Here is a 12,810-nt window from a genome sequence, read left to right on the forward strand (position 1 = left end):
ATTAGTAACTGAAAGCATAGCTAATGCCACACACAAAATTAAAGCATTTAACAAAAATCAGCCTTGATAGATTTTGTGACATCTGCGGGAGATATCTCGTATAGAGCTCATTCAACAAGATTTATGCCACATAGCTACATATTTTGGCATTATGTAGAACAATGAAGATGGCGTTACATGGAACATATAAGATATTCTAGGCAAAACATTAGGCTACACTTTTATTTCGAAAGCTGTATGAAGATTATCAAACAAGTATCATTGACTTATATTTACATACTATAGCTAATAAAAGTCATGGAATGAAAATATACAAAAAATTAATAATGAAAACTATGAGTTTTTATTAACACACTGCATTGTAACTACTCAAAAAATTAAGACCCATAAATTTTAAAACAATTTTCACAGCTTATTCAAACATGCATGAATTCAATGCCACATCAGTCACCAAAATTGTTTGCACCTTGAAGTACACAACACTAATCATACTTGCTTTTAAAAGCACTTTTAAAAGAAGATGAAGGTGTTGGATCTTCATTTCATTTCATTATATTAATTCAGAAGAAATGCCACAGCCTCATTTAAAATCACCCAAAGCTTTCCTTTAACGCTGAAAATTCAAATAAAACTTTCAGACCCTATACATTAATATCATCTCCTTAGGAAATAGGAATGATATTCCTCAAGAAAAACAAAATTAAATGTAAATTTAACACAAGCTGAATATAATTCACTGGCAAATATAACAGTCATTGTGCCTTTTATGATTCCGTAATTATAACACAGCAAGCAACAACTTCACTTGCAAATAAATATTAATAATTAAAATAAAATATAAAAATTGTCAATAAATATTCAAAAATGTATACTAAGTGCCATCATAAGTGATGAATCAAGCCGGGATTAAATTCACCCACGTTGATGATGATGTTTAATACAATTTTAATTCATTGGTCAGGGAAGAGGAGGAGCTTCAAAACACCAACACAGAGTGTATTTTCTCCAGTGTCTTTGAGTCTACAATTAGTTTCTTTGTGTCCGCAGCAGTGTTAGCTGGAATTAGTAATTTTCCCGACTGCACCAGCCCGGCTTCTTTAGATGAAATAGCCTGCAATTAAAATGCACACACTATTACCAAGTAGAGTTCGGCTGCACACTAGCTGCATATGTCAATCATTATAATTAAATAAGAAAACGGCTCATTCACTTATCCTCACTAATATGGGGTGAAACATTGAGGTTATCATGAAAAAATAGTAACATGAAATAGCTGGAAGACACAATTTAAACTACATCATCAGGAGACAAGTGACGACACTTACTTCACAGGAGGGAAGGGTGGAGAAAAACCTCTTATGTCATTGGGATTAAACCACTCCCAATGAAAGGTGTAATGGGCATCACAATGTAATATTCAATTTTATGGATGGTGTGCTGTCCTTGAAGTGCCCTTAAAAAGTTCTTAAGATGGCATCAAGTTTCCCCAGAAAGACCTCTGCCTAACCAAGATTTGTTCTTAGGTCACATCAGCCTCATACCTCAGAACTTAATGTTTTTTGCCAACCAATGTAGATTAAACACACCAAAATCTTTAAGCATTTTTTCCACAATTAGCAATATCAAAGTCTTCACATTTGAAATACAATGGGCACTATCTATCAGTCATTCACAAGAGCTTTGGACACATGTCAACGGATGTAAGTTTTCTTTACCTCAAAGCCTAATTGGAAAAAAACCCAAAGCATGAAAATTTTCTAGGTAAAGTTTATCTTAGCTTTAGTTCTTTTTTTTCATCTTATACTCCAAAGGGTGATTTAATTTTTTTTGAAGCAACAATGGGAGCGAGAATTTTGATAAACAGGGCAGGAGGAATCTGCAATACTTCAGGAAGTGTTAGGGGAGATAATTTTAGCATTTTTCGTCCTAAAAACATGGGGTTGCAACTCCTTAATTACTGAGCTATGACAATGCAAACATTTTTCATGCACTTTACAGTTACCATGAAAACGGTTTTATTTGGTATCAAGCCCTTTCAACATTTTATTTAATATTCTGGATTTTTTAGGACATTAAAAAATTAACCCTCTTACTTCTATCCTCCTTCCTGGGGTACTGGTGAGAAATGTGGGGGGCATTTTCATAAAATGTAGCAACTAGGAAAAAATAAACAATACAAAGCTATTTTATTACATATCCATAATCGATTTTTTTTAATTATTGAGGTTAAACTGCAAAATATTTTTACGTTTACTGAAATAAAATATATCAATGTAATAAGTTATAGCAAATTTAATAATGCACTACGTAAGAGCCAATACATCTGCCCACTGCACTAAAAGGGTTAAGGCGTATGAAAATGTGTGATCATAATTGTCGGACACAATTAACCTTTGAGCTTAATTAAACAGAGCTTTGAGTGAGTATCAAATACACGATTGCAAAATCTCACCTATTTTGAGATAAGAATAGAATACAGTAGTTAGAAGATGAAGAAAGTATATTGGCAATTAATGAAGGGACATGGGAGGTGCAGAAGATATTATCCTGTTTACCCTAAATATGTTTGAAAACAACCGTAAAGGAATACACATTACCTGAGTCAATTCTGGGGTAGGGAACTGAGCCAAGCTAAGATTTACATTTGGCTTGTTTTTCCTTTCAACAACTTCCTTCAAAACTGCAGACTGTAATTGAAAAGAATAAGCATATTTAGAAAGTATTCAACTCTATTTCCAAAAAGAGAAAGGGTTGGAATAATTCTATCTAGATATGAATACATAATTTTAAATATTAAAGGAATAATACTTAGATTCCCATGATGACACATTACTAGCAGACAAACTGCCGATACATATAATGCAAAGTTCCACGAGAATACTGGATTTAATAAATTTAATATCACTTGCAGAGGACAAAATAACATCTACAAAATCACATGTAGCCAGTGAAAATTGAGACTGGTGAATTTCACAAGAAAAACCGAATTTTATGGTAAAAAAATAATGATCAAGCTCATCTAAGGTATGAGCCCTTACTTACAACACTTTATGCTAGTAAATATTTAATTTTAGAAAGGATTACACACAATCCACACCAAGCTTAGGTTTGAAGCAAAGTTCGAAGGGTTTACAATGACTTGAAAAATTAGTAAAAAATGAAATATTGACAACAACAATTCATGTCTGAGAATAAATAGTGTGTGAGAGAAATAATACATACATACAAGTAAAACTATAAGGGTAAGAACCTTATTGAAACAGAATAAAGAATATTTGATATATGTACACAACCTATATAAAGTACATAACTCATAAAAAAACTCATCCATGAATGCAGTCAAATCTTGATCATCCATGAACATCAAAACAAGTATGTATATGATGGCACTAAATCAGTTACAATGAACTAACTAAAAGGGTTTACTCACTATAACAATATACAGTCAATTGTTTCATTATCCTTTTTTATAAAATGATAAAAACTAAAACATTAGCATTACCAAGCTCAAAGATGCAATAGTTATGCGATCTTTCAGGAACATTACCTGTAATTGATGCAATTTTGACTGCAATTTACGAACTTTAACTTTTTCTGATATCAGATGATATGCAGGAGTTGTTTTTTCAAGGGTTGGAACTGTGCCTGGTTTCCTTCCACTAATGTCAACCACCTTTGCAGAAGCCATCTTGAGCCTTATTTCCTAAAAGATTAACAAACAACATTTATCACTAATATTCATATCATGGGCTAATAAATTACACCAAGTAATTTACTCAAATAAATGTCTGGATAATAAATGAATACAAAGGAAAAGCAGTTTGGACAGACTTTGAGATTTTTTGCTGGCAATTGAGAATTAAAGCTAATACAAAGAGCATATAGTGGCCTCCTGAGAAGAGCATTAGGTAGATGATTGAAAGGTCGCGTACATTCAAATCCAGGTGTAGAATTGGAATGCCCCAAGCAAAACTCCTCAGAGCAAGACATTTTCACAGGGAAGAATAGATAGGAATAAGTTCTGAAATGTAGAATTCACCTAGAAATGTATGTTGAGCAATTTTCTGGATAATAATGACATCAACAAATATATTGCGGCATAATGAAGAAGGATTTGATGCTATTAAGCATGCTGACAGGCAAATCTCACTCTATTTATAGTTTAAAACTTCGTATTTGTGATGATAATAGTTGCTGTTAAATTAATTGCAAGGAGACCAATATTAGTGGTGATTTGTGCAGCCACTATTTGATGTATCAAAACTGCAAAATTTACTAAGGGCTTTCCATCACTTTAGATATATATATCTGAATTGAACTACAATATGGGTCAATTTTAACTATCTCACCAATAGACCTAAAATCTCTTAACTTTTTCTCTCTTCAGCCTGATATATATGTATGTACGTACCTTCTTCTTCCATATTCTACAAGGATTTTGGAGCCAGAGCAAGAACTATTCATGCTGCTACATTCATATGAGTCAAGGTGCTAAACAAAACCTAGATGGCTTTTTTTTTTTTTTTTTAAGATAAAATTTTTACTTATCATTGGGATAAAAATTTTTCAGCCTTGATAGTCAATGCTCCGAGGTCCTAATCATTTGTTTTCGGCTGATATATAATATTAACTTGTGTAAATGTACACCCTGACAACAATAAATGACTTTGAAACATGGGTTATCAAAGACCAATTCAACCCCTTGAAAATCTGCCAATCCACTTAACTCAACAGGAGAGCGGAAGATTTCATTTCATGATCATACCATTAATATCTCACTTAAATTTCCACTTCATTCACAGTGATCGAAACTGAAATTAAAGTCTAATAAAATAACTAATAAAGTCACAAGCTTGCCTGCAATGTGGCCTCAGTTTCCTTCTCCAGCTCCAATAGACGGTTGCTAGTTTGCTTTTTCGGCACCTGAAACCAAAATTCAGCCATTATAACACTGGGAGAAATGTCACCCACACTGTAGGATCGAATTTAAAATCCATTCCAGCGGAAGGAGGCTAACCTTAAGTGGTGGTAGACTCTGCAACCGATTCTGCGTTTGCTGCATTTGGATCTGCCATTTCTCTCGGACTTCATTCCTTAGAGCCATTTGCAAACTGTGGATCTGGCTGATCAACAGAGGTGAGTCTCGCACAGTTGAGGAGAGTACAGGTCCAGATGGCTGAATGCCAGGTGAGCCATTCACCCCCGATGCCGGCACACCAACAAATCCACCTGCAGTGGGTGACGCTGCAGAGGCTGCAGCACTTTTGGCTAATCCTTCCATCAATGCCTTTCTGGAAACTGCCTTCAGCTTATCCTTAAGCTCCCCTCGTTCTGTTTCTAGGCAATCAATATCCGCTTGCAAGTGATCCATGGTTTCTTCAAATTCTTTTTCCTTCCGTTTCAGCAGTGCCTGGGAATCTTCAAGCTTCCTCTGCAATGAAAGAGTCAATAAGTCATCCATTTAAAATAATACATAATAATTAATTTTCTGTGAGGATATGTAGATCTGTAATGGTACGACAGGAATGCTCTTGAAAATATTCATTTACTCACTCACTCACAGCTGATAATTCTTAAGATGTTATTGTTCATTTGATTGATTGGTTTGTTACCTTTCATAATGTGAAATAAATACAGTAGAATCCTGATTTAAGGTTTTTCAGGGGGGACAAAATTTAAAACACTAAATGCGGAAAAACACTAAGTGAGGACCTGCCATTTTTTTCAGGTTTTAGGGTCTGTAATGATTGGAATGGCTTTTTATGAATAAAAAATATTCTTTTAAGTAAATAAAAGGTGCTGAATGCAGCAAAAAATTCATTAATGAAATGTTCTCTGCCCTATGAAGGTTGGATAATACTTTTCAGGAATCAGCTAAAAAAATGGGTAGTAAAAATACAGTGCAACCTCGATATAACGACACCCCACGGTGTACTAATAAACACTCGCTATAGCGAATTGTCGCTTTACCGGAGGTGGAGCAAATAATAGCCAATATACCTGTTGCGGACAGATATACAGGAACAGGAAATGTGCGGCGACAGATAAACATCTATCCGATAAACGTAAGCATAAATCCAGACGAAAGGCGATGTTTTTTTGCATCACTAAATTTCCTTACTCAAATTACGACTAACTATTCAAACAATTTATAAGCGCCGCACTGAATGAAAATTATGGAAAGCATTGTTTTGTCAATCATTATATTTATCGAACGACAGTTTACCACATAAATTTGAGACTGAGCACTCCATTAACTTCATTTCTAACAGATCGCTAGCAATTACAGAGGTTAAGGAGTCTTGATGAAAGTCTTCCGGCGGTGAATCCCTCGCTATGGCGAGAGCCAACGCCGAAAGGGTCTCGTAAAAACGAATTTTTTAACACGCTTATTATAGGGTCAATTGACGGTGCATCGGCTATCTCTCGTAATATCGGGGGTGTCGCTATAGCCCGCACTCGCTTTAACGAGGTTCTACTGTAATTAATGAGAGGATGACAATTGTTTTAATGAAATATTTTAAGAAAATTCTAATAAACATCAACTTAAAAGCATTCCCACACAGATTATTATTATGGATATTAGTGATTCCATTTTTATGCAATTTCAGTGGTCTCGATGAAATTTAGAATTTTTTCTGTAAAAGTGATCACATGTAGGTGACTTTAGCATTTCTAATATAATAAGAAAAGGTGTAAGTAAGGACTCGAAAAATCATGAGGAATGAGTGAAATAAAGGGACAGCAGAAGATCGCTAATCCCGAATTCTCAACTACCGAATATCTATTAAAAGGGAGGTTTTCTGGAATTTTGCCAGAAAACCTCCCTTTTCCCTAAACAAGGGATTTATGAGCCTTTAAAAAGCCACCTATGCGCACATTTTGGATTTCGAGGTCATCCAAAAAAGTAGTATCTTATTTTAGTATGCGTACAAGTCGATGGTGATTCAACTCGATGATAACACCAGATTCGTTGTCATATATCCGCGGCCTTATGCAGGTCGAATGGAGCCGGGAGAAGTTGCTTACGCGGCGCGCTGATCACCTTGACTCCGACGCCTTGTTTCTCGGCAGCTTTTAATAAAATTTGGTTGGACCTTGAATAACGATTAGCTAAACTCTGTTAAGTGAAAAGGTTTAATCTTCAACAGAACTGGATTTCATCCGAAAAATTGTCAGTGCCTCTGGAGTTTGGCAATTTCGTCAGGGTCATGACGTCGAAGTCAACCACCAAGGGATACCTGCCGGATTTTCGTATTTTTCCACGCTCATCTATTCTACCGTGAGTATGCGGTGATTTTTTTCCAGCATGAGCGATTTATTTAGAGTCATGGACCGTGATAGTTCGTCAAAACTCCGATTGTCATTCTCTTTTGACATTAATTAGCACCAGATAAATATTTTTGAATCGACAGCGATATCAACCAGCCGCATGTCAATAAATTGGCTCCGGGATATCTAAATTACGATGTAAAATAATGTTGTTCCGTAGGGAAAGAATGCTCTCACTCACGGTCATGACAGGGGAAACACTTCCTCTGTTCTTTCGCTGTTCCTCCGTGGAAACTGACCTTGGAATGGATTATAGAAAGAATCTTCTGGTGAACTGCGCAATTGATATTGGGCCTCCTCTTTTGAACAGAGAAAGTAGCCGACTGAAAAAATATTGGGCTAATAATCGACTGCCCGTAGGGAGTAGAGTTGAAAGGGGCATAAGCCATCAATTGAAAGCATAACGAGAAAACCATTATTGTAGCTGCCCTCGGAGGATAACTCGTGTCATCAGTCGTCACGTATCATCGAAGTCAAGTTCAAGAAGTGAAGGATAAGGTAATTCGATGTTATTAAGGGATGACTTTGCTCCATTAGATCGGATCTGATACAAAAAGTGCCTGGTGTTTGGATCAGAAGGGGAGCGAAACGTTACGAGAAGACAAATCACCCAACTTGCGAGTTGAAGGTCGCAGCGCTGCGCTCGCGGAAGAAAGCAGTTGAACCGTTCCCCGGTAGATTCTATCGACTCTTGGTAAACTTTCATGAGACTGTTCTTGTTGATGAGCATAAATTCGAAGATTTGGATGAACCGTCATGAAAGAACGTTAAATCGGGCAAAAAAAATCTTGAGCGGGACAAATTTTTACGACCATAAATGCGGAAAAACGCAAAATGCGGAAACACTAAATACGGATAATTTTTACATTGTCCTAATAGGGAATGAATCGGGACCCAAAAAAATGAATGCTAAATGCGGAAAAACGTTAAATGCGAAGACCTTAAATCCGGATCCGACTGTATCTTATACCATGGTACACATATTAATCAAAGACAGAAAAATGCGATGGGTACAGGGCTGATAGACACTAGGTGTAGTTGACCTGTCATCAATCAGCCCTAAGGAGGATAGAAAAGTACAGTGGAACCTCGATAAAACGACACCCCACGGTGCACCAATAAACACTCGCTATAGCGAATTGTCGCTTTACCGGAGGTGGTGCAAATAATAGCCAATATACCTCATATTACTCCTTTATTTTTATTTTCTTGCTTGGACGTGTTTGGTGTTTTTTTGGCCACGGTGTGTTCCATCAAATGCTTTCTATTCATGCAACTCATGGACGTACGGGTATGCTGACGACTGCTTTCTTCCGCCCAAGGAACAAAAGAAGATCAAGCATTCGCGAATGCTAATGCCACAATGTTTTCACCAAAATTAACTACTTCTTTATCGAACGACAGTTTACCACATAAATTTGAGACTAAGTACTCCATTAACTTCATTTCTAAGAGATCGCTAGCGATTACAGAGATTAACGAGTCTTGGTGTAAGTTTTTCCGGCGGTGAAACCCTCACTATGGCGAGAGCCAACACCAAAAGGGCCTCGTAAAAACGAAATTTTAAACATGCTTATTATAGGATCAATTGACAGTGCATCGGCTATCTCTCGTAATAGCGGGGGTCTCGCTATAGCCCGTACTCGCTTTAACGAGGTTCCACTGTATTCCATAAAAACCTTTGGCAGAGATAGAGAGCCAGAACCATTCGAATATCTGAGAAAGATTCAATACAGCTGTTCATCACAAAACCATCATATCCTTATTGACAACAAAATATGTAAGTTTAAATTTAGATTTGTTGAGTTTACATGCACCAAATGATAGCATACTCATGCATTTAAGAATGCATTATCGGATACGGCAGAACTTCACAACAATTTATCATCCAATTCACCAAAGTAATTCAATTTTTTACCTCCAATTTCTCCACTGCCATGCTATAGTCCTTGCTGACATTCCCAAGTTTCTTCTCAGCAAGTTCCTTGCGTACAACCATTTCACTGAGTTCTTCTTGCTTAACTTTAAGGGCTCGCCTGAGCTCACGAATATCCTCTTCACGTGAAACAAGACGTTGCTGCAGCTGCTTTGCTTCCTCCAATTCTCGCCTGGTGGCTTGTGACCTCAAAGTAATTGGAGCAGTATTCTGAACAAAAAAAAGGATTAAAAATTTTAGGGATGAACGGAACTTCAAATATCATAAATGATATGAATGTATGAGTGAAAATCAAACACCATAAGCAGTAAAATGAACAGCATTCTTCATGTGGTTAAGGACATAAAAAATGCCCAGTTTTGCAAGATCAATCTACTTGAGTTTCCAAAGATGCTGCAGTACTTGTGGGCAATAAACCACTAGGAACACATTGGATAAACTGTTAATTTTCAATATTAGTCAAATCTCATTCCAACATTAAGAAAGATAAAATGACTAAACGTAAAGTAAAACCCATGTAAAATCAGTAAAAAGAAAATCATAAAGAAAATTACGAAATACCCATAAATATACCTAATTAAGCAGTAATGAAGTCCTAATTATATATCCACAAACAACTCAAGGGCCTTTTATGTTTACATAACATGTTACCTTCTTTGATTCAGCTGGCGTAGCAATCCCTCCAAACTCCAAATCCTTTAATGTCTGTACAGATCTTCCAATGTTAGTGGAGACAAACTCCAAAGTTGATCGGATTCGCTCCACAGGGCCTCTGTCAGAGACTTCTACTTCATCACCACCAAAGTGATTTTCAAAGGCACTTTCCACAGCTACCGCAGCCAGTTCAAGCAGCTTATCACCCAAGACTTTACCTTTATCTGAAATAATTTGAAAAAATTGTTTTAGAAGGATATCATTCAGTAATTATATAACTTCAAATTACAAACATAGATGACAATGGTGCCTTTGTCTATACTAGGACTCAGGATTTCCACCTCCCTAGAATAACCAATACACCATCCTGATAGCTAATACACATTTTTTGCATACACCCATTGATTAATTTTAATAAGACTACTTTTAGCTTCATTTTCAAGCACAGACCACTTTCCAATGATTCATTTATCAATTAAAATTTTTAACTACACACTGTGCCTTTTCCACAATTCAGTCAAAATCTATCTTTAGCAACCTTTCTTTTCACACATATGCTCATTTACTCAAGTTTCATACCCCTTATACTTTATAGCACTTAAGCATATACATTTGAGACAGCTACTCTGTGCCATTGGTGGTTACTCAAGTTTATCATCATCGTGCATCAGATTTACATACCATTCACTGCATAATCACAAGACTGTACACCTATTTTAATGCACCAAAGGTATTAACTAATGTCTACAATTTTCCTGAAAACACCAATCCTGGAAGCCTTTTAAAATTAAATTGGCACTCCTACTGTAAATAAATGGAGATGAATCATCCATTCTTCAGGGAAAATAAATTTATGGCTACAGTTTGTTCCCTGCAACCTTTTTATGCATCTTGAAGTATTGATGGTAACAATATTCAACTCACTGCATAAAAATTTATGGGTTGTCTGAAAAGTTTACATTTTCATAAAGACAGTCCATCAGAACATGAACTAAATTCCATTATATCAATTTGCATTGTAGATAACCACAGCCTCTAGAAGATTTTTTGAGCTTTGTTCAACAAAAATTCTTGATTGATGAGGCACACTGAGCATCATGACGCTTTTACTCGCCTAAACTTTACAAAAAGTAAAAGGAGTCACTAACAGAAAAGCAGGTCATCCATGAAGACCTACTCCTCTTCCTAGCCAAATGATTTCTGGTAACCTAATACTAAATTGTCATTAGATTATTGAATTTGATTATGATGCTGATCAAACTTGAATTGCTCCTATTCTAAGATCTATCATTTGTAATATTTCTCCCATTTGAAAAAAGGGGTGTTGCAGACATTGCAAATCTTGTATAAGTTCTCCATGGAGATATTACCTTTCTCGAAATAAGAATAAAACAAAGGTCTAAAAATATTTGCATAGTGAATACCTAATTTGAGCATAGCTTATAGATTAATGCACTTAATTTACCTTACTCAGCACATATGTATCAGCAAATAAACACAAAAGCAAGGAAATTCATCATAACAAAATTTTTCAGGTTTGACAATGGCTGCAAAATATATTTTTTTCTATTCATTTTCACTAAAGGTAACAACCAAAAAAAACATCACTTACCTCTTTGGCTAGTTATTTGAACCATTGCTGACTTTCTGAGAGATCTCAAAGAGTACAGAACCCTGGATATGAGAGAAGTACTCTTCAAAAGTGCATCAGTAACATTAGCGGGTGATTCTTGCATTGTAGCCAACCGCTGCATCTGCCACAAACTCTTATGCATACCTTCTATCCCTAATCCCCAATTGCTCATCATTTCAACCAGCTCATTTCCATCACCCTGCAATTATTACAACCATAAAGAACACTATAAGTGGTTGCTGCAGATGACATTGATAAATACACTTAGTTTAAATTAGAAATACAAACATTATGATTAGCATAATCTCACTTTAAAAACAATGCAGGAATTTTTCCTGCCTTCATACAGCAGACTCTTGCTAACCCTTTTACACTCACTGTCAGCAAGGGCCAACACTTTTTCTAATGCAAATGAATGAATATCAGCTGTAGACAATGAGATTTTTCCTATGCAAAAGAACAAATGTTAACTATGGGTCTCTCCTGGGACCGCTCCTATTCCTATTGTTCATCAATGACCTTCCAAACCACCTATACCATGGCAAATTAATTCTCTATGCAGAGGATACATCTGCTATCATCACAGCCGACAGTCCCCAAAACCTAATCCATCTCAGAAATATTACTGTCAACGAAATGCAACAATGGTGCAGCAAAAATAACCTCATGCTCAATGAAGAAAAAACAGTCTTCCTTCAATTTCTGCATAAGAGATCCAATAAGGTAGATCTCTTCCCAAGTAATAATAAAAATCCACACGGTAACAGCATAAGTACCTCTAAGCAAAGTATCTGTAGGCACCTTCATGATCAGGATGTTAGCACCAGTTGTGTCTCTAGATACTTTGAAAAAGCTGTATTTCGCTAAAATACACAGTCACTTATCCTATGGCATTTTGTTCTGGGGAAATTCAGCTGCCTCAAGTAAAGCCTTTTCTGCACAAAAGCAAGCCATCAAGGCAATGTTTCAAGTCTCCATACGTACCCCAGGTAAACCTCTTTTTTCCAATGCAAAAATCCTCACACTCCCTTCTTTATATATTTTGACATGAGCTTGCTTCATACACTCCAACCGGGACAAATTTCCTGCTAATGCCTCTTACCACAATTACTCTACCCGCTCTAGAAATAATATACACGCTCAGCAATACTCAAGTTCTCTCTGCCTGAAAGGCCCCTACCACTCTGCCTCTGCAATTTTTAATCACATCTCTGAGGAAATTAAATCCGTCTCTTCACCTGCCGTGTTTAAATGG

The 12,810-nt window shown here is 36.2% G+C and overlaps 1 protein-coding gene across 9 annotated transcripts in view; it reads right to left on the reverse strand.

The window, feature by feature from the left end:
• Positions 1-320: 320 nt before the first annotated feature.
• Positions 321-12,810, reverse strand: part of LOC124154109 (dynactin subunit 1) — a 55,709-nt gene continuing 43,219 nt past the window's right edge. For all 9 annotated transcript variants that reach the window (XM_046527637.1, XM_046527635.1, XM_046527634.1 and 6 more), the window contains 8 exons: positions 11,535-11,754; positions 9,920-10,146; positions 9,251-9,478; positions 5,018-5,431; positions 4,858-4,923; positions 3,548-3,703; positions 2,598-2,687; positions 321-1,111 (listed from right to left, as the gene is read on the reverse strand). In XM_046527637.1, the coding sequence (XP_046383593.1) occupies positions 977-1,111; positions 2,598-2,687; positions 3,548-3,703; positions 4,858-4,923; positions 5,018-5,431; positions 9,251-9,478; positions 9,920-10,146; positions 11,535-11,754 (1,536 nt within the window). In that variant the 3' untranslated portion in view covers positions 321-976. The remainder of the gene's footprint in view (positions 1,112-2,597; positions 2,688-3,547; positions 3,704-4,857; positions 4,924-5,017; positions 5,432-9,250; positions 9,479-9,919; positions 10,147-11,534; positions 11,755-12,810) is intronic.

This window comes from Ischnura elegans, chromosome 2 (genome assembly GCF_921293095.1).
Source record: "Ischnura elegans chromosome 2, ioIscEleg1.1, whole genome shotgun sequence".
NCBI classification, from domain to species: Eukaryota; Metazoa; Arthropoda; class Insecta; order Odonata; family Coenagrionidae; genus Ischnura; species Ischnura elegans.